General features: G+C 41.6%; 2 protein-coding genes across 3 annotated transcripts in view; one reads left to right on the top strand and one right to left on the bottom strand.

The window, feature by feature from the left end:
* Nucleotides 1–5,364, top strand: part of LOC117270704 (uncharacterized) — a 43,266-nt gene extending 37,902 nt beyond the window's left edge. For both annotated transcript variants that reach the window (XM_078173864.1, XM_078173863.1), the window contains 3 exons: nt 3,056–3,214; nt 3,886–4,048; nt 4,741–5,364. In XM_078173864.1, coding sequence (XP_078029990.1) covers nt 3,056–3,214; nt 3,886–4,048; nt 4,741–4,829 — 411 coding nt within the window. In that variant the 3' untranslated portion in view covers nt 4,830–5,364. The remainder of the gene's footprint in view (nt 1–3,055; nt 3,215–3,885; nt 4,049–4,740) is intronic.
* Nucleotides 5,365–6,999: 1,635 nt separating this feature from the next.
* On the bottom strand, nt 7,000–19,300 carry LOC117270705 (NAD(P)H oxidoreductase RTN4IP1, mitochondrial-like). Its single transcript, XM_033648454.2, has 9 exons — nt 18,855–19,300; nt 18,608–18,765; nt 16,215–16,283; nt 15,703–15,827; nt 12,584–12,632; nt 12,340–12,476; nt 11,585–11,768; nt 8,627–8,722; nt 7,000–7,583 (listed from the first exon to the last, which is right to left on the bottom strand). Exons 1-9 carry the CDS (start codon nt 19,150–19,152, stop codon nt 7,380–7,382), a joined length of 1,320 nt encoding a protein of 439 aa, XP_033504345.1. The 5' UTR covers nt 19,153–19,300; the 3' UTR covers nt 7,000–7,379.
* Nucleotides 19,301–22,448: the final 3,148 nt, after the last annotated feature.

A 22,448-nucleotide genomic window follows, 5' to 3' on the forward strand; every position in this document is an offset into this window, starting at 1 on the left:
TACATGAAAAAAAGTCACCCCGAGAAAAAGGTTTTACGACCAGGAGGCCGATGGATACACTTCTGATTTTGACTGAGATAGACATTTTCTTCACAATTCCTTCCCACAATCATTTTCTGTTTCCCTTCTCTGACCAATATGGTTTTCTTGTCTTCTTTTCTTCTTCCATTTTTTTCACCATCTAACTATAAGCCAACTTGAGCCCAAGCAAACAAATAATCTCCACGGACACTTTGACTGCTGTAAAATCTCTTTCAACACAGTAAATGAGTTAACGTTTTTCCTTAAATAAGGAAACCTCTCAAGGGATTTTGTGCAACTGTGTAAGTCCCTAGGCTAAGGAGAAATTAAGCCTTAAGGGTCACACTTAAGGAGAAAACTTAAGGTGTTTTGTGCAACTGGTCCCTGAAGAGTAATCTTATCCAATGGGCATATGTGACCTAGTGTTAATTAATTAAGGGGTCCTTGACATGAGAAAACTTGCCAGCTGGCCACCAACGTCCTTAGATGTTTATATTTGGTTGAATTTAGGTTGTGATGTCGGTTTTCGGTTTGTGTCCTTCCTTGTTTTGGTATTCATTCATGTTTAATCTGTTTTCCTCTTTTATTTTGTAGAGTCTCTCCTCATGTGTCATGTCTGGGTTTACTTCCTGTCTTTGTGCCTGTTTTCTGTCACACCTGTCTCATTAGTCCTTCCCTGTTCCCAGAGTCTTTCACACCTGTTTTGTATTAGTCTAGTTCGCTCCACCCTAATGTTCCCAACCACACCTATGCGGCCTCCAAATAAGTTCAAAAATAGCCGTCTGCAGACGCCACTGTAAGAAATATGATGAATTGAACTCACTGGCTTTGGTTTAGTTTTACTCACCGTTTGACGATCCAGGTTCTTCGGTTGGTTTTAGAGTTGACTGATTTGCAGGATGTGTGGTGAGATGCAAGATGACACTATGAACTGATTGTCTTCATTGTCACATTCAAAAAACTCCCCAAACATTCCCCAGATAAACAGGCCTTCGAAAAAACGACTTCATCAAACAATGAAAACTGAGATTAACAAAAAACGTGCCAGTTAAAGACTGTAACCCTGTGGCGTCTTCCAGGCTCCACACTGGCTTCAGCACACCTGCCTTTAATTAAAGGTTCCCAAGGTGCCAGATCAGGTGGTGCATTAAAGTGACTCAAAATAATAGGAAACTAGGACTCTAACAACACCCTTGTTGTCAGCCGGTCTTGGATAGTTTTTTGTGTATATAGACCTGTGTGTTTCCCTTTGTTCCTTGTGAGTTCGTACTGTCAGGGATCAGTTCAGTAAGGACCCAAATGCAGAGCGGCAGGCAGGTGTGAAAAATCGAGCTTTAATAAAGCTGATGAAAAACATTCAGAACAGGCAGGTAATAAAAGTCCAAATGACAAAACTAACTGAAAACCAACCGGGATAATTCAATGAACTCAGATTGACGAATCCAAACACAACACAAGACACCAGGCAGGAAACGGAGCAGGGAACGACACCAAGAACACAGGGATGAGCACAAGGAACAAAGGGAAACACACAGGTATATATACACAGAAAACTAAACAAAAGAACGAGACACAGCTGGAGTACGTGGACACAGGTAAAAGGAGGGAAATGGGGATTGACTAACCACAAGGGTGTGGAGGGGAACACTAGGGTGGAGCGAACTAGACTAATACAGAACAGGTGTGGAGGGAACAGGGAAGGACTAACGAGACTGAAGGAAGACAGGAAGTAAAACCAGACATGACACATGAGGAGAGAATCTACAAAATAAAACAGGAAACAGATTTAACAGGAATGAATGACATAAAGCAAGGAAGAACACAAACAGACAACTCCAAAGCAAAGTCCACAAGATAACGTAATGTTAACAAAACCCAGGATCATGACACCTAGGGTTAGCTACAAGCTCATTTGCATCTGTAGTCTCTGGGCAGGAAACAGAGCATCTCTGTTAGGAAATATAATTGTTTTGTACATGTACAGCGGACCTAGCTTTAGCTACCGTCAGTTATTACAGTTAACAGCTGTGTCAGGTTGACTTGATTGAAAATAGCAACCGAAACAGGTTAAAAAAACATGTCAGTAATTTCCTCTTCAAATAGTATTCATTAAAAGAATACGTCACTTGCAAAATGGTCCCCACATAAAACCCCCACATTAAACAAAGAATCGAGGAAGAAAAAACAGCAAACATTCCTCATGAGTTGGAGTCAAAGAGGTCCACGTTTAACAACAGCTAAACTATTTTAAAACATCTGTTTACTCTCATACAACTCAAGCAGCATAATTTAGGTCTCATTTCTCCAGCCGTATGCTCAGTGCTTCCCAAACACATGCATATTCACTACAACATCATGATTTCAAACACACCAGTGTGCCTGGGCATATGTGTGTGTTTGAACTGTGCTCAAGCTCATACACACGTACGTGCTCAGGCATGCCGCAGCTACCTGGAGGCGTAAGTGTTTTGTGTTGTAACGTTTTAGCTAAAATGCATGTGTTTGGGAAGCACCAAGAGTATGACTGGATAAATGAGGCTGGGAATACACTGCAGGAGCTGCGCGAGAGCTTGTAAACAGATGTTTTGATGTAGTTTTGCTGGTGTTTAATGCGGTCCCTGATGACTTCATTTCATCAAGAGTGCCTGTTTTAGATTCTCCATTAAGTGTGGAGGCATGTGGGAAAACAGCTTTTTTTTTCATGAATTCAAGTTAACATTAGGGGTGATATACAAATGGGCTTTTTGCAGGTGAAGTGTTCTTGCCGTTTCAACAGCCTACTTAGTGTAACTAAGTGTATAATTGTTATAGTTCAGGCCTTTGTAACAGCTGATGTACTTATTGAGGCAGAATGTAATTGTATGGTTGAGACCATGATTTCTTACTTTCACAATGACTCACCTTGAAGTCGGATAAGTCAAGATTGTTCTGTGTGGAGCTGAATTTAGCAAACTGTGTTTAGAATATGGCATAACGGCACTGACTGTGTGTGTTTGGCCTTGTGTGTGTGTGTGTGTGTGTGTTTTCCGAGCAGAAGCAAGTGCATTTTCGTTTAAGGAACAGACAGACGGGGCTCATGATGTCAGTGACCGGCGATTTGGATAATGTCAAGCTGATGCGGATCCAAGAAACGGAGGAGACCGATGGGTTTGAGCAGATCTGGTTCTACCAGAATGGACATCTCCACTGCCAGGTACCAGCGCCTCCATTATACTGTGGTGTGATTCTGCAGGCCAGACTGGTTTAATCAAGTCAGAATGAATTCCGAGATGTAATCAGAATGAGGGCCAGATTCAAAGCAGGGCAATCAAAGGACTTGGAGAGTGAAAATGGGTTTTAGTGCAACAGACCTGGATACTGGCGGTTAGCACTGTCGCCTCACAGTAAGGGTGGGGGGTTTTGAAAGCCAGGGTTTGGGAGCCCTTCAATGCAGAGCTTGCATGTTCTCCCTGTGTCAGCCTGGGTTTTCTCTGGGTACTCCGGCTTCCTCCCACAGTCCAAAGACATGCAGGTTAATTGGTGACTCTAAATTCCCCATAGGTGTGAATTCGAGTGTGAATGGTTGTCTGTCTCTATGTGTCAGCCCTGTGATAGTCTGGTGACCTCTCCAGGGTGTACCCTGCCTCTCGCCCAATGTCAGCTGAGATAGGCTCCAGCCCCCTGTGACCCCCAACAGGAATGAATGAGACCTGTATACTACATTACCTCAGTCAATCTTCTATTGCTGAGAGTTTTTCAAGTACAAACCTCCCCTATCATACCACACACTGGTCCACTGATTCCATCTATTCCCATGTAAAGTGTCACAATTAAATAACAGACATGTAGTGTGAATGTTGAACACTCTTCTCCTTGTGTCTCTAGCTGCTCGAGGAGTGCTGCCTGTGCCCCAGCGGCAGTGTGACGATGCCAGGAAGCCGCGTGGGTCTCATCCCAGAGCTAGACAGCGAAATCCACCTGTGGAGCATCACCCCCGAGGGCTTTATCCGGTACACCCCCACCCCTGATCTAGTCCTGGACGTCAAAGGTGAGACATCCACGTGCAGCATGACGTGTAACTTTTGACACACAGCAGTAATGATCTATACAGAAGACTTTGGGGATCCGATTGTTCCAGACTTCTGGAAACTTTATGTTGATGTTAAAGAATATGCCAACAATGATTTGAAATATTCTGATGTCATTGGTTTGTTATAAAATACGTTTATGCTCCCAATTACACAGCTACAGTTAGTTAGGATGCAACTCACACACATAAGTCAGTCACAAGTCAGTATTGCCAGCAGCACTGTAAAACTATAGAACTGGGTGTCTGTCTGGGGGCTGTGTTTGCATCACTGTCAATTAGTGACACCTTGTGGACTAAATCATAACACCGTGATTCTGTGCACATTCCCTGGAACATATTATTGCACCTTCATGCCTTCTTCTTGTATTTTAAATAGTTAAAATTTTTGTATTTTGAATTACAAGTATGAAAATAACACAAAATATTGTTAACAGTTTTATGTAAGCAGACCAAAGACAAATGCCTCACTATCCAAGTGATCATATGGCTGTCATTTATCTGTATTTAATATAATAAAGTACGTATATTATGGAACATAGACTCATCCCAGCTGCAGTAAACTAAACAACCATTCAAAAGAATAACACTTCATCATCCAGGATTATATTTAAAAAATGAATTAACAAGAAAACATCTCGTGTCTGTTTCAGGGGGCCTTCACTACGACAAAAACCACGTCATCCTACAAACACTTGATCCTCATAAACTGCAACAAAGGTGGGACGTGGAGATTATATGAAAACCATGAACTGCTGCTGAACTGGACTCCTAATATTATTATCAGAAGAGCAGCTCTGCCGGAGGCTCTCTTACGCAGCTGCAGTACGAATGCTCAAGGGCGAGGTACATCATTGGAGATGCTCAACCTCTGCTGCAGGAGGGCTACAATGATTTCCAATGAGGAGGTCAGCATGGAGAGCTGTGGATAAATCCATAAGAATGTATTGCGGCCCAGAGCGAGTCTGAACTCAATGCTTCATATTTTACACTTGCCCAGCAATATATCCCAAGGCTTATATTTTTTGTCTTTTCGTTCAATAAATCTGTTTGCCTGATGTCAATTAACTTAAACAGTGTTAACACTTTACTGTGTTATATATATATATATATATATATATATATATATATATATAGCTTTATTTTCCCAGCTGCATGCAAAAAATAGTTTCTCTTGATGTGTTTTTTCTCTTTGTTTAATCAACATTGATGCGCACAAAACTCATTGTTTTCAGAATAAAAGTATTTTTGTCAATAAATTTCTTTAATACAATATACATCATGTTGAGCTGCGCCTGGTTTACAGCTATGTACAGACTGAACGCAAAATGCTTCAAATTTAAAGTTTCAGTGTTTGTTCTTTCCCAAATGTTGAATGGTTAAAGGAACAGTGTGTAAGATTTAAGGGGATTTAGTGTATCTAGTAGTGAGCTGAAGCTTCCCCTGGTTGTTCAGGAGGATTCTACCAGGAGCCGAATTACCTACAGAGGTTGCTTCCTCTCCAAAACAAACAAACCAGTGATTTAAACTGGTAAACTGGCTTGTCGGAGACAGGCTGCTAGACCAGCAGCTGCTAATGTTTGCCCACATTTTACTCTGATAAGTTAAGATCCAGGCATTCAGGAGGTATTTACCAGGAGCCGAATTGACCCTAAGTCTCGCCCATGGATGCAGACTGACTCATCATAGTGTTGCATCCGTCCGGCTCAGACCAGAGTCCAACCACAACACAGCTGTGCTCCACTGACTCAGATTTCCTTCATTTTCAGGCTGGTTTTGTGGATTTGGAGCTAAATGTTGTGCCTGGGGCACGTCGTGTATTAATGATACTCGTTACCTGGAGAGGTTGGAAAAAGATATATGTTTCTTCCCTGTTCCAAAACCAAAATCAGACCCTGAAAAGTGTAGGGTTAGCTAGCTAGCTACTGAAGATATAGCCTACTGAATGTATACACATGCTGCTTTTGCTTTTTAATGATTATAACAGTGGAAAAAAGGTTGACCCTGCTGTACAGGAACCAGTGAAGGGAAGCAGGGGAACTTTGCTGATATTGAACCAGCTCTGTGTCATCGCGATGAATGCTGTTTGACTTCCCCTGGAGATCCCCACCCTTACATTGGCAGAGGTCCGGGTGCTACCGTCAGCACCGTTCATCTGCACACACTGCAATGCCACACAGCTGGTTCAATATCAGCAAGTTTCCCTTTATATTCATTGTCTTGTGTGGCGATCAGCAGTGATGTGGTGGTTCACTTTTACACTGTGATCTGTAGCCTATAGTTCGGCTTTAGCTTCTAACTGTCTTTGTCTTTTTAACCTGTTGTTGCTGCTGAGTCAGTTTGACATCCTGGATATATCCTTCAAACACAGACTGTAGACCCCTCTGTCTGCTTCTCTCTGGAATCACTGTTTTATTTTTCCAAAAATATGATCATATTTCTTCAGGGAGTGCAGTTAGTTACAGTGTGGGCTCCATGCTTACTCCGACAGCTTGATAATAGGGATTTAAACCAGCAATAACGGTAAATAATACAGATTCACATTTTGAAAATCTGTTTTTCCGACGCTCTCATTGCAGACAGGCTTCTAGCTATTTTGGCCGACACAAAAACATCCTCACGTCCGTTCTGGCCTGCTGTAGAAACATTATTTTCAGGTGATTTTACACCACAGAAAACACCTATTATATTCCATTTCCACCATATATTCCAGTAAATCTTACACACTGGACCTTCAACCTTTGCTCGGCTCTCTTACTGTAGGCTGCACTCACATGATGTGAGATGCAACATGACGTTGGGTAGTTGTCAAACAACTCCACATGGACAAATGCAAATGTGTTATCATGCTGCTTGAGCCTCAACTGGTGCTGGAGGACAAACACCTCTATTGATGAACATGTCCAGCTGGATATATTTGTATCAGACGTTTTATTATTTGACTCCATGTTGATAGATTGCAGCAATCACAAGGCCACAGAGAGCCTGGTAATACCTGCTGGATGCTGCCCTGAATGGTATTTATTAGTCCACAGCTAGTAATTATAACAGCCTCTCCATGACAGGAACGCGGCATAACTCAAACACCTTGTGAAAACTTCAAGACAGCACAGGAAGGTGTAAGATTTAACAACAGTCTCTGGCACGCTCCCATTACAGTCTCAGCTCACGCTTGTAGTCTGCTGCGCAACGGCAGCACCTCTGCTCCCGTTCAATTATACAGTCTTCTGCTGTCAGAGCAGCCTTGTAAAGGTAAAAAGAAACACAGGAGCTGAATTCCCTCCGCTGTCTCTTAGTTTTGCTTGGCCGTCTCTCGCACGTCTTGCTCAGACTCTGTGGTCTCCGTGCGACTGCTCTGCACCAGCTCTTCGGCCTGTCTGTCATCCTCGTCATCCACCCTGACGACTGTCTTCCCTCTGGCGTGGCCCTGCTCCAACTTCTGAAAAGCCTGGGGCACCTGGGTAAATGGAAACTGGGCCTCCACTACCGGCAGAATCTGCAGTGAACCGGCAGAAAAAAATATCATGAATATGAGCTTAAAATCAATCGGGGGAGTAAATCAGGAAACAATTAAGAGATCAGATTTAAACCTTCAGCATTATTAGACATGGGATGAATTGTATTAGGCATCGGCTTTTGTTTTAATGGGTTTGGGAAATGGATGGGAGGACTGTTTTATTAGACGGCAGAATTAGTGTTGACAGTTTGACGGGATAGACGCCTCACATTAAGTGCTCTGAATAAACAGCTTTTCTGATACTACTGGTTTCAGACTGTTTTCTGTTCTGTCTTACAAGGCACCAGGAAATTATAGTAATTATATTCAATCAAATTAGACAAGCAAATATCCACAAGCTCCTAATGCTACATCATCTCTGCTTTCACAGCCGCAAAATGTGAAAAAGTGAGGGCGGGGTTCAGAATGTGATGAGGCTGGACAATCCTGCGCTAGTCCCACAACACCAGCAGCCGGCTTGTTCTTCTGGTCAGCATCTCTTGTCGTTAACAATGAATGGGGAGCGCGGTGGCGTCACACTGGAAACCGTCCACACTTCTGCCTGAGAATAGGACGTGCGGAGAGAAGCGTGCATGTGTGTGTTTTGTGGCTGTGTGTGTGTGTCCGCAGCTTCCCGCCACTGGTCTGAGTGTGCCGCTCGCTGTAAGCCCCGGGACAAAAGGACAGAGGTCCCACACGCTTTTGCGAATGGCTGCTCAGCACTGTTTAAAAATCCATTCACCGTCTCCTGGCGCCTGACTCAATCGCCCAGAAGCCAAGCGTACACACCGCCGACCAACCGGTGCAGCGGGGAATGCGTTGCTCACTCCTTCACAAAGCCACAGGGGAGCCTTGAATACAGGCATGTGTGGAATCCCTGGTATGTTCATATTTAATTTGCTGTATGATCTCCGCTCCTGCATGAATTTCACTCTCAGGCAGTGTGCAAATGAGAGGATTTCCGTCACCCCACTCTCTCAGTATAAGTGATTCTGGGTGAAAAGTACGCCAGCATGTACATCAGTAATGAGGCAGCACAGTACCTTCACTGCATCCACCAGCCTGCTGACCTCATCCAGGGCAGGTCCATCTGGAGTGTAAAACCCCCACCGATAGAAGACTCCACTTGATATAATGTTCTAAGAGGCAAACAGAGAGGAAGGAAAAATTAGAAATCAGGCAGGTATGCACCTCACTGCGTATGACGTACTCGAGTCATGACCTGGGTATGGAAATATCAGGAAGTCAGCACACAAACGTCCCCCAGGCCCAGTTGTTCAGAAGTAATCTGATCCTATTTCAGCGGATTGGATCAAACCCTGAAAACGGGTTGCGCAAAAGAAAATAAAAAGGATTCTGAAATTGGATTAGATCATATAAACCAGCTTTGATCTGGATCCAACCTTCAGCATGTGTTTTTAACCTTTTAAGTAGAATTGAGACACACGAACCAAAAATGTGGATAACCCTGATCCCAGCATAAGTGTGGATTTCAGGCGCAAAATATATGAAAACTTTAAAATTGGTCAAATATATATACATTTATTATATTTTAACTTGATTTTAATAATCATTACAGTGATGAAGTAGACATTAGGCTACCCATTAAGCCTTTAAGTAAAATAATCCCCAAATAACTGTCAATATCAAACAAATATTCTTTAATTCTAACTTTTATTTATCACTTTTTATTAGTTACAAAAATATGGCAGCGCGGTGATGCAGTGTTTAGCATTCGCAGTCGCCTCACAGCAAGATGGTTCCTGGAAGAAAACCAGGGTGGGGGGGTTCAAAGTTCAGGGTTTTCTCTGGGTACTCCAGCTTCCTCCCACAGTCCAAAGACATGCAGGTTAACTGGTGACTCGAAATTGTCCATAGGTGTGAATGTGAGTGTGAATGGTTGTCTGTCTCTATGTGTCAGCCCAGTGATAGTCTGGTGACCTCTCCAGGGTGTACCCTGCCTTTCGCCTAATGTCAGCTGAAATAGGCCTCCTGCGACCCCCAACAGGATAAGCAGTTACAGAAAATGAATTAATTACAATGACACAGTCAAACTTAATTTCTAACAACTGCACCACCCACGCTGTTTCCTATCTCTTTGAATTAAAACACTTAAAGTGACCCCCACACTGGTGCTTCCACCTCTTGTTCTTTACATAACTAGTAGCCTACGTTGTCATATAAAGTCCCATTTAGAGCTGTCGTTATCCAGATTAAGTAATATTGAAAAGTTTGCATCTGGATCAGGGGGATACAATCAAATGCTAGTTTGAAAAACGGGCACAGAAGTGAGATGTGAGATGGATTATTCAATTCTACATAGCAAACGTGGAATTTCCAAACATAGATCATTGTGATCCACATCCAATTTTTTTAGCTGGGCCCTTGAGTCCTTACTTGATTTCGATGTTTGCATAAAGATTAAGAGTTTTAACATACTTACAAAAAACCCCACGAGCTCACTACTTGAAGTAAAATCGAAATCAGAATACTTTGAGTTACAAAAACCAACCAAGACAAAAACCAGAACACACAGAAAGTATGCTGGAGGCACTCCATCACCACAGTGACTGTAACACCATACTACGGCTGAGAAGTAACAGCATGGATTACACGGAAGAAAAACTGATCATTACAAATTTGTTGATAGACCAGTTGCTTATGGGAGGTACAGAAAAGTTTCCGAGCTTTTCTGCCTGAGACTGAACATTTAATAATGATGACTCTACCATCTTTTACGGCAACCATTTACTTATTCCTATACATGTGATCCATCCACTAAAAAACAGGTTCTTTTTTCCCTAATTTAATTATGTTACAGGGAGAAATACCAAGTCCCAATAAGGCTGCATCAGAAAGCTTATAAAACACAATGAGGAAAGGAGAAACTGCTGTGTACTAATCTTGAAATTCAACACTTGATATTTGATCCTATCACATTTTGTGGCGTGACACTGCCACACCTCTTTAGCCTTTGGTAAAATTATCCCTGCTTCCCTGAGAAGAACAAAAAAAAATAAAGACAGATTGTGACAGATTGTTCCTGATCAGTCAGTTGAACACTAGAGGGCTCAGTTGCGCTGTGATTTCCCTAGATGAAAAGGACGTTCTGTCCAGAGCTGGGCAGCGAGGGTGTGACTGCTGCGGCTGAGCCCCGCCAAACTGACCAGCTGGCTGCGACCGCGGACAAAGGGGCCCGGAGGCTTGGCAAGAAACACACAAACACTGGTATTTGCTGGGGGGATAGCCGGCTACAATCTGCACAAACACCAAATACTGCTGGTTCAGCAGCAAACACATGCACGCACACACATCGCATCGAGACTAACGCCCACACACACACACACACACATTCAACTCCAACACTGCCAGCTGTGTTGTCACCACCGCCCGGGACAACTTGACTCAGTCCCCTGAGCAGCTCCACCCTGTCCTCGACTATTCACCCACTACCCTCATTACACATGCACTCCACTGACAGAGCAGCTGGAGGGACGGGACCTGCATGCAATAACACGAGGCTCACACACACGCAGGGCCTCAAACTCTTAAAACTTCCCCTTCACCTGCACACAGTCAGATTTATTACACACTGCAGGGTGTATTTCTATAGCTCAAGCATAAACCCTTGCAAAGAGACAATGTGAAGCAAAGTCAAGTTATAACACGATTTCTCCTTCCCAATTTCCACTGAGCTGTGATTGATCTGATTAACCGAATAGAAGTAAAACATAAACGTGGATTGGCTGGAACAGGTGTACACCCATTTCAGTGTTGTCTTTCCATGCCGCTGAGGATTAAGTATTTCATTTCAGTTGGGGAGCACCTGTGGTCCACACCCACGCTAATGGCTGCATGAGAAATACCAGCCGCAAAGCAGTTTTTAAGACAAACAACAGGACAGTAAGGGTTGTTTATGAGGCGAGTGGATCTGCATGTCAGACCATGAAACAGCAGAATAATCCTTCACATCATCTATGTTTGATTCAGTGTTAAAATACCTGCATGGCCTTGCTTTGCAGGGTGAGTCCAGTGTGAAACGCCCCATCCAGCAGGCCCATGGAATCGGTGTTGAGGAGTAAAGGTGTTACCAGTGTGACGTACTTCGCTCCAGACCAGGGCTTCAGCAGGCCCACCGCCCACTCCTCCGTCTCTCCGCCCACGTTGTCTAAAATCACATCAAACCTGAGGGTGCAAACACAACTCTGTCAAACTCAAAGGGTTTAAAATACTGGAAAACATGCACACACTTCATAGCAGGTGAGCAATTACAACAGCATTATGTGTTTTATCACCGCAGGTCAGTGTCCTACATGTTGCTAAACCCTGATTTTAAAGGGTATGCTTGGGAAAGATAACCGTTCCGTTTACCAGTTTAGTTGCGGACGGGGAGAGAGGGGTGAAACCAGCGTCCACTCAGGCCTTGAGCCCTGGTTTCCATGGAAACTAGAAAGCAAGTCAGTGAGCAGTTGTGCCATGCTGACAAGAAGATGTTTACCACATCTGAGGGGCGTTTAAAGGGAAGGAGCACACACAATTCTCGCAGTCCTGGATGATTCCTTTTCATTAGCACCTTTGTTGGACCGGCACAGACTCTAATGATCCTTCATTAGCCGGGCGAGTAAAGAACATTCTGCTTTCATCTGCGCTTTTAAATTAAAACAATACGGTGTCAACACTTTACGCGTAATGTGCTGTATGATTTAATAGCCTGCTTACTTCTAAAACAGACACTTCCCGCAACAACAACACTCACTTCTCCATCATTTCTAGCTGCTCGGGCGCATCTCCCGCTGTGTAGTCCACCACCTCGTCGGCCCCCAGTCCTCTAACAAGGCCTTCGGCGTTCTGAGAGCAGGTAACAGTTACGTGGGCTCCCCAAGCCTTCAATAACTGGCAGCACACAGAGGAAGAAAACACAAATACACACACAAACACAGTAAGTGGCTTTACACTCCGAGTGTCAAACATACACAGTACAGCAGATGGAATAAACTTACCTGAATGGAGAATGTTCCAACTCCTCCGGATCCTCCAGTGATCAAAACTCTAGAGAGGGGAAAAAACAGCAACCAGAAGGTCATTCAATTACAGTGTGACTCATTAAAGTGAAGCTACTACAAGAAGTGGAAGCCTCGGGGGGTAAAAGGGGATTCGCAGGATGGGAAGCTATTACACCCGCAGGGGAGTGAAGGTTCCATTAGATTACACGTCAGGTTACATTTTACAGGCTTCGGGTTAAAGGCAGGATTTTAAAACCCCTTTGATGCCAATTAGAATGAAACAGAAGATCAGGGTTCAACGCTGAAATGAGTGTGATGGGAAAAAAAAGTCTTTTCAAAGTATAGGTCTGCATGACTGGACTGAAACTTCAAGAAATTAAAGAAATAATTCAAGGTATGACGGCTTTCTATAAAAGTATTCAGGGACTGCAATTCACACTTCTAAACAGGACTCATCAGTGACAGTTGCCAGGTTGCTTTGGCAACCATTTTGAGACTGGCAACCAATTCTTTGCCTTTGATTTTCAACCATATAAAAATAGAGACAGCAAACAGCAAGCCTGCACCCCAAAATAAATACAATTTTAATGTTGGTTGCATTACTGATAATCAGGGTTCCCACAAAGTTTCAAGGACAAAATTTCAAGGCTTTCAAGACTTTCAATATGTTAGCAGACAGTTTAGCTGGCGCGTTGATTAATTTATTTGAAAAAGAAAATGCTCTGTGCCTCCCAACTACCATGTTCTACTGTTGACGCATTTAAAATGAAACTGAAGTGGCACTCTGAGGGACAACTAAACTCCCTAAGCTGCCAGCGTCAACTGCACAATCTCAAAAATGCAGTACAATTTAATAGCACATGTTATTCAATTATAAGTGTACTATACAGTTCTGTTTATCTTTTATTTGTTTTTTGGATTATTGTTTTGTGGTGGTTTTACACTATGATGCCATGTTTGCTTGTTTGGACCCCAGGAAAAGTAGTTGCTGCCTTGGTAGTGACTAATGGGGATCCAAATTAATAAATAAATAAATACCTGATCCAAACTCCATTCAAATATAATTCCAGCTAGCTGGCATACAGTGAACAAATGAAGAAGCATACACGATGGTAAACAAAACGTCACACACTAGCTCATATAAGAGCTATGATACCTCAACTGCTACAGAAAATAAATTCTCTGTTATGTGACATTATGTGGAAGGTTATCCATGGAAGATTACTGTAACAATTAATGTCATTACACACAACAAAATTCCAGGACTTTTCCAAGCCTGGTAAACAAGACTTTGGAATTGCATATTTTATCCAGGTTTTCCATGACCGTGGGAGCCCTGGATATTTGAACAGCTATAAACCAAACAACGCTGCATGTGTGTAGGTGTGTTTACTTGCATGTGCTCAGGCATCTGTTTTTGGGACAATGACGGAGTAAATTCAGTTAGACTGTTTGACTGTGGGGTGAAAAGTGCAACTAACCCATCAACATTGCAAACAAATGTGGAAACTGATTAAAATGACAAAGAACCAGATGAGTCTGAATGTAAAGGTCAGATCAGATAAAACACACTCTACAACTTTCAAACATTCTTCTATGTCGCCTTTTATGTCATTATGAAGCTGACATAAAACTGCATAACATCTCCATTACCCAAAATATAAGGTGAAGGTAAAAATGGAAACCATATTTAGTAAGCAAAAGCTGATGCCTGGCAACCACTTTTAAAAATCAGTGGTAAGCCTTGTGTATTAAAGGTCCAGTGTTTAGGATTTAGTGGTAGAACTGAAACTTTGCCCATGTGCCAAGCGTGTTAGAGAACCATAGCAGCCAATGTGAAAACATGAATCGCCTATCTAGAGCCAGTGTTTGGTTTGTCCGTTCTGGGCTACTATAGAATAACATGGTGGACTCTGTGGAAGAGGACCCACTCTGTATGTAGATACATTATTAGGGATGCACCGAATATTCGGTAACCGAATATATTCGGCCGAATATTGCAAAAAACACACACATTCGGTATTCGGTGGAATAAGTGAAAAGCAAGGCCGAATAATAGTGGCGTGTTTTGATAACGCAATCAAACAGCGTGCGGTGACGGACGGAGTAAAATGTTGGCAGTGTGGCGATATTTTACTCCATCCGTCACCGCACTCGCATTTGCAACTAAAAATAGTTTTGTGCGGGCAAAATAAATCATTCAGCATGCTGTGTGAGTACAGATTTCAACCAGCAGCAGAAATGAAACTGCGAACCCTGCCGGTTGTGGGTTGAACGGGGGTCACAGACACAGACAGGAATACGTATTCCTGTCAAATACGGCGGCGCATTATAACAGCTTACCGGCAACGGAGAAGTCCGGCTCCAGGTGAATAACTTGTTGTCATGACTGCCCAAAAGTACCTGAACAGCCGAGCCATGGCGGCACACAGTATGTGGCCTATCAGAGGAGAAACGAGCCGTTCACATTTCTCTCTTTTAGTCTTTCAGTGGCAGGTAATGGCCCACAAACCTCACCACACTTTAGGGGCTGTTCTTTACTTATGAAGGGACTGTCAGGGGAGGAGGGTGGCTGGTTGATTTATATTTTATTTATTTATTTTATTTTGACCCCCCCCTATGTTAATCACTTATTGATGCTGTTTTTGAAGTATGACTAAGTCAATAAGTAATTTATTCCATTGAAATATCATTGATGTATTATAGAAAAGTGATTTATCTTTTTATAAATGACAAAAGGCACATCTGCCTCATTTTCACTGTGGTATCGTGATACTACTCAGAACCGTGATACTTTCACTGGTATCGTACCATGGGTCCCAATTTTGGAAATGAAAAACTAAAAAACGGCATTCAGTATTCGGCCAAGCATTTAATATTTTTCGGCTTTGGCTTCGGCCACAAATTTTCATTTCGGTGCATCCCTATACATTATTCTAAGGCAACAAAAACACACTGATTCTTATTTTGAGGTGATAATAATCTACTGAAAACATACTTAGAATATTATATAGCATTTCTGCCTGTAGATGCCCCTACATCCTACACACTGGACCTTTAATGTTTGGGGTGGAGGGGTTCAGTATAGAGTTATCCAGGATCACGCTGGCGCTTGCCTTTTATTTGAAGAGTTGTGTCTGCAAAGACCACCTGCATTGACCAGGGCAGACAGAGCAGTGTTGGCCACATAGGGGATGGATGCTGCCTCTGTATGACTCAATAACTTTGGCTTATGGGAAACCTGCAACAGCAAACAGCCAGTGTCAAAAGTTCATGTCAACATGTCAACAATCTCTTCACTTATAGCCGCTGTGAGCACAGCTCGCTCGGAGCTGCTAAATAAATGAAGCCCAATACAGTCAGAAAACAGAAGGCAATTAGTGTCTGTCTGTAATTGGTGCCACAGCGGCTCCAGCAACCAAACACAGTAATCTTTATTACGCTGCAGGATTACGTAACAGGGTGCACTTGTTCCAAACTTTTGTTCAGCATTTTTTCACAAATCGTACAACGGCTCTACATCAACTCTTTCCACTTGTTTGAAAACATACTGACCTGAAAGTCGATAGTATCAGTCAACTGATGAGCAAAATCAGTCATTCATAACCGAGCTGGCTCTGTGGCTCACCTCATACTCTGTGAGAGTCACAAATTCTGCCAGGCTGCCTTGTTTCCATGGGGGAATGGCAGCCCACACCTGGAACACAAATATGACATTTCACATGCTGAACACGACTCAATTTAACCGCCTACTCTCCGTCTCTGAATCTTATTAATCGGCTAATAAGCTCTCAGTCAGCAGTTCCCGTTCTTATCATCCTTTTTCCAAAGACAGTTTTAAACTGATGGTACAAGATTACTAGAATACTGTAAGTGGAAACTTTTACTGCTGTATTGTGCTATAATTTAATCACATTCACTTTAGGTTGGATTTGCATAATCACATCTGTATCTGCAGGAAGACAGTAATGTGAATATGTAGGAGGCAGAGCAGCAGAGTTCTCAGATTATTATTCATGTAATGACCAAGCAGAAAAAGAATAATCTTTTTTTCTGAGAAAATATGTCTGCAGATGACTTGACTATGGAGTTACTGGAATTGACAAAATGATAATAAATTCCATGAAACAATACACATTTGTTTACTGTCAATGGTTTTGAGTTAACATTTATACTATTGTAGCTACTTCTCTATGATCTTTGGGTGTGTTGGATCAGTGGTTACCAACCTTTTCTACTTATAACCTCTCATCACTGGTTCCAATATGTCCATGAGTTATGTGACCAAGACGACCAATGATTTTTTTTCCACCTGTTACTGTTACATATGCTTATTCATTTTAAAGTCCAGGAGAGGTAGATTTATGATTTTTTTTCCCACAAGAAAAAGCAAAAATTTGAGACACATCATGGGTCAGGACTCGAGGTTGGGAACCACTGTTTTAGACCATTGTAGGCAGTGTTGCACATCAATGACCTAGATTGTTTTATGGCAATAATAGATATGTACATGGCTTTTGTATCAATGTGATAAGGAACCTTGATTTCATGGGTATTTAGTGTGCTGACCACTAAAAGGGCATTCCTGTCTGGTCATCTTACAACCATCCGTACGAATTGGGTCAAATCATTTCCTGCCAGAAAAACCCTTAAAACTGTTACTTATCAACACACTAATTCTGTTTCTCGTGTTAAACATTATTTTTAAAGCATTTAAATATGTGACATAAATATAATTTATGAAGGATTTTCATCTGCTTTCATTTTTTAACTTCTTAATTTGCCCGGTGCTGAAGAACAGCCTTGTCCCACACAAGAATTCACAACATCAAGCAATTTAAAAAATGTGTTAATATGTAAATATTTTGTACAAGCACCAAAAGTTAATGCTTAAATATTGTTGCAGTATCAAAAGAGGTATTTAGAAAAGGATCCATGGTACGATATTATCACGATACTTGAGTCTTGATAGTGTTATTTTTATATTAATGTGATTTTAAATATGTTGCAATATGCTGAGTATTGTGATAAAACATATTATGATTTATTACCTTTTTTCAATTGTAAATTATGTCCCCAAATGTATCTAGTGGACTGAAAAAGTAATTGATTATTCTAGTAGGCTACCTCAAGTTTAATTTGAGTTTGTAATATTAATAATTTATATAATAAAAAATCAATACTTGGCACTGTGTGACAATACAATATTGCCCCACAAAAATATTGCAATACTGCTGTATCTATTTTTTCTCCCACCCCTAGTATTTAGTCAAAAATATTGTGTGTTTTGTTTTGGGTTTTTTTGTCATTTTTTTATAGATCACCCAACCCTAGACTGAAAGTGGAGCATGACTGGACTGAAACTTGAATTAACTCAAGGTTTGACGGCCTTGTATAATAGTATTCAGGGACTTCTTACTTTTTCCTGACTGTGATTCACACTTCTAAACAGGACTCATCCGTGACAGTTGCCAGGTTGCTTTGGCAACCATTTTGAGACTGGCAACCAATTCTTTGCCCTTGATTTTCCAACATAAAAAAATTAGGGACAGCAAACAGCAGACCTGCACCCCAAAATAAATACAATTTCAGTATCTGTTGCATTAGTGATATTTGGGGTTCCCAAAATATTGTGTGTTATGTTTTTGTTTTTCTATTATCATTTTTTTATAGATCACCCAATCCTAGACTGAAAGTGAAGCAGCATCCTGAATCTGTGTATTTCTGCATTAAAGGTAAACGTGTCTTGACAGAGACATGTAAATGTTTAGGTGGATTACTAATGTAAGCTGTACTGACAACTGTACTTTCATATTAATTGTCATAATCAGCACAAAAATAATACGATAATATTAGTAAAACATGAATAAATCATGTGTGTTACACTCAGGTTTTTAGCCATTCACATTTCGGCTTCATGTGCACAGTGGACACTGTATAACAACACTGCAAAATCAAATTACTGGTACAGTTGTTCAGTGTTACAGCATGTTAAAGACAGGTGTGCAGTGCAGCTCCTACCTCATCTCCTGGAACAACATGGGTCACCTCAGATCCACAGTCCACCACCACACCAGACACATCACGACCCAGGATCAGAGGAAACTCACTATCATTGTCACTGCTCATCACAGACAGTGGATCCCTTCTTAATTTAAGCAGTTTAGCTCCATAACCACCTGCAAATGGAGAAAGCCAAAAGGTTATGACTCACTTATGTGGCTGTGTTGATCACAATGCCTCTGCTGAGTATGAGCCCAACACTTACCCCTCATAGACACATCAAGAGGGTTGAGACTGGCAGCATGGACTTTAATCATCACCTCACTGGGAGAGCTGACAATGGGCATGGGGATTTCTTCAGTGTACTTCAGAACCTCATTAGTACCATACTGATCAATGACCCAGGCTGACATACAGCTCTGCAGTCTTGAAGGTGAACTACAGATATTTCTCCTGAAGCACACACTCCACCCTGCCCTGGCTAATGTTTTGGTCGAGGCTGCTGCTTTCGCGTTTAACAAACGCAGGAGCCTGGTTGATGCCATAGCTCTGACAGAACACATTTACACCGTCCTGCGGCTGACTGTGCCTACAAGGTCAGCTGTTGATACCACAAGTCATCAGGAAGAACACTTGTCACTACCTTAGCTAATGATAGCTGGTTAGCTAGGTAGCTACACAGCTAACGTTAGCATGTGCACGTCGTCTGCGCTCAAAGCACTCGCAAAAATGTATCGAATAAGTCAAACAAATAAGCGACAGCGTCTGTGTGCACGTTAAGGGTATTACCGAGTGTCACTTATTAACCTGAAATGAAAACCGGTGTTATAAAGATTAGCTGATAGCAGATAACACACCCCTCTCCGGCTAGGTGGCTACATCACAAGCTAACCTTTCACCTCACACCGACAGCCAATCAGAATTCTGTATCTAAATATTCTAGCCAATAGGGAAAGAGAATGACTCTGACGTGTTGTACTGATACTACGACAACTACTACTAATAATAATGAAAAATAATAGCTGAAATAAAGGAAAAAATATAAATAAATAAAAACAATTAAAATAAAATACTTAACAGAAAATAAATAAATGAATAAAGATACAAGTTATGAGTGATACAACATTGAAAATACGTCTTTTTATCCCCTTTTTTTTCTCTTCTCAGTTCCATGACCATTTACTTTGATGATATGATGGACGTACCTTATTGTTGTAATTATTTGTTGCTCAATAAAGTTTATTAAAAAAAGTATGAAAATAATGATGACATTGTATTTTGACCTAAGATAAAATAAAAGCAAGTGAATAACATTGATCATCTTGTTACAGTGCATTGTTCTGCTGGGAAACCTTGTGTCCTGGCATTCATGTGGATGCTACTTGACATACTCCACCTACCCAAACACTGGGAACAGCACCTATCGATGGCAGTGGCCCCCCAGCAAGACAATCCACCATGCCACACCACAGAAACTGCTCAGGCAGTTTCTGTGGTGAAGAGCGGGACAAAGAGCTCAAGGCATCAATCTGACCTCCAAACACCCCAGATCCCAACCTGACTGAACATTTGAGAGAGGTGCTGGTACCCCAGAGGTACCCCTGATCCACGGTGGGTGCTCCTTGGACTAGACTTGGCTCTAACCTGTTAAGGCATGGACACAGGACCTCTGGGGGTGTCCCTTGGTGTCTGGCACCAACGCGTTGGCTTCAGATCTTTAGAGTTCTGTGGGTTGTCTTGTTCCTAGGACCATTCCTTAGCAGTTTTTGTGATGTGGCATGGCGCACTGTCCTGCTGGGGGGGCACAGCTACTGGGGGGTGTCGTTGCCATAATGGGGGGTGCCTGGTCTGCACTGGTGTTTAAGTGGGTCCCAGCAGAACATTGCATTGTGACAAGATGATCAATGTTCACTTCACGTGTCAGTGGTTTTAATGTTTTGGCAGATCAGAGTATATATAAAGTGACTTCATTGTTTTTTCAACTTGTGATATAAAATCTTATATGGTATATGTAGTATATGTAAATGTATGTATGTAGGATATGGAAATACCAACAACTTTATTGAGTTATTGGCATTTTTCCACAGTACTTGCAAAATGTATTTAAGCTGTATTAAAGTTTTTTTTTTTTGTTTTTACTTTGAATGGACATTAAAATAATAATAAAAAAACAATCTATGAGATCTATTTTAACTAAAAGGACATGGCAAGATGTAACAACAGGATGGTTTCATAAACACTTTCATCAAGACGGGGTGACCTACTAATCGTTTAATACTTTTAGTATTAGTATTAGTATTAGTATTAGTGCATGTATAGGTCCAGTTTGTGCATGTGTGTGTTCAGACCTGTGTGTAATTGACAACAGAGTGTAAAATTGAATTTCCCCTCGGGGATTAATAAAGTATATAAAATTAAAAACAAAAAATTAAAATTAAAAAAATTAAAATTATGTATGACCACTTCCTTCCTGACTTTGCATGTGAAATTTCACAGCTATGTGAAAAAGTGTGCAGATTTTACAGTCAACACATTAATTTTCAGGTGTAAAAGTAGTTTCTTGGAACCAAGTCTCAATTTTCATTTGTACTGATACTGTTGAAATAAGAATTTTGTAACTTCGATTAGAGAGTAGTGTCCAAGGTAACATGTGAGGCCTCCCATTTTTGCTCATTTTAAACTATCATGCCACTACAGCTAGCTGAACTATGGCTAAAGGGATGAGGATGGTTGTAACACCCTTTAAAAAACCCAATGACAACTTAACACATTTTACCTAGGCTGCATGTTACTCCTTTTTTCAGCATGCAAGGAGAGTTGATGAGAAAAACTGATACACACATACTAAAATCTGATTTAAATGAAGTGAGGTGGGGAGAGACAGTAAGGGCTGTCCCCAAAAAATACTCTGTCTGCCATGTGATATTTAGCAGATACTTCAAATAATTACAAAACCTCAGAGAAAGAGAATTAGCAGCTTAGGCCACCGCCATCTTGGTTTTTGGAGCCAGAAGTGACTACATTGAGCAAGAGGCTGGAGCTGTGGAGGAGTGAGGGGTGGATCTGACTGAGAAGCTGAGGACATTATCATCAGACAGCCTGTCACTCAAGACAGCCAGCCCTTAATTATGCGTACCTTTAAGCCTTAATAGAATATGAACATGTGAATTGTGAAAAAAATTGCCACCTATGCAGTTGTCATGGAGAGGAAAATTATCTGTAGAAATTAATAGATTTTTCTTGTACAGGCTATAAATGTGTCTATACAACCCAGTCTCACTCCGAAGTCGTCGAAATCCATCGTCAGCATGGTGCATGGCCGATCGGCATTATAGTTTGATGGCGCTCGGCAGCGTTGTTGTTGTTGTACTGATGCAGTGCTTTTATTTTGAAAGAGACTGTATGTAAACTGTATATTTCCTGTGAAAACGGAAGTGTATTTTGAAAGAAGACAATGCATGTAACAGGCAGAACTTGACAGGTGTCCCCGAACGTCAACAACCAACACACCCAGAGTACCTTTTACATCATATCTGGACGTGAAAAGTCCGTGACAAAACGTTGATATGTGACGAGGTCGGAGTGAGAATGTGTTGATTTATTTCTGCTGTAAAGTTAGGCATCTCAACATGGGGGTCTATGAGGATTGACTCACTTCCAGAGCCAGCCTTAAGTGGTCATTCAAAGAACTGCAGTTTTTAGCACTCCCATGTCGGCTTCATTTTTCAGACCCTATTGTTTCTGTTTGTAAAGCCTAGGTAATTTATTCTATTAAAGAAACCTCTGGTGCAATGGTGCATTAAATTCAATAGAACATTATATTGCCTGTATTGTTTTCTTACAGTTTGTACTTCTCTCA

Source organism: Epinephelus lanceolatus, chromosome 13, assembly GCF_041903045.1.
Source record: "Epinephelus lanceolatus isolate andai-2023 chromosome 13, ASM4190304v1, whole genome shotgun sequence".
Taxonomy (NCBI): Eukaryota; Metazoa; Chordata; class Actinopteri; order Perciformes; family Serranidae; genus Epinephelus; species Epinephelus lanceolatus.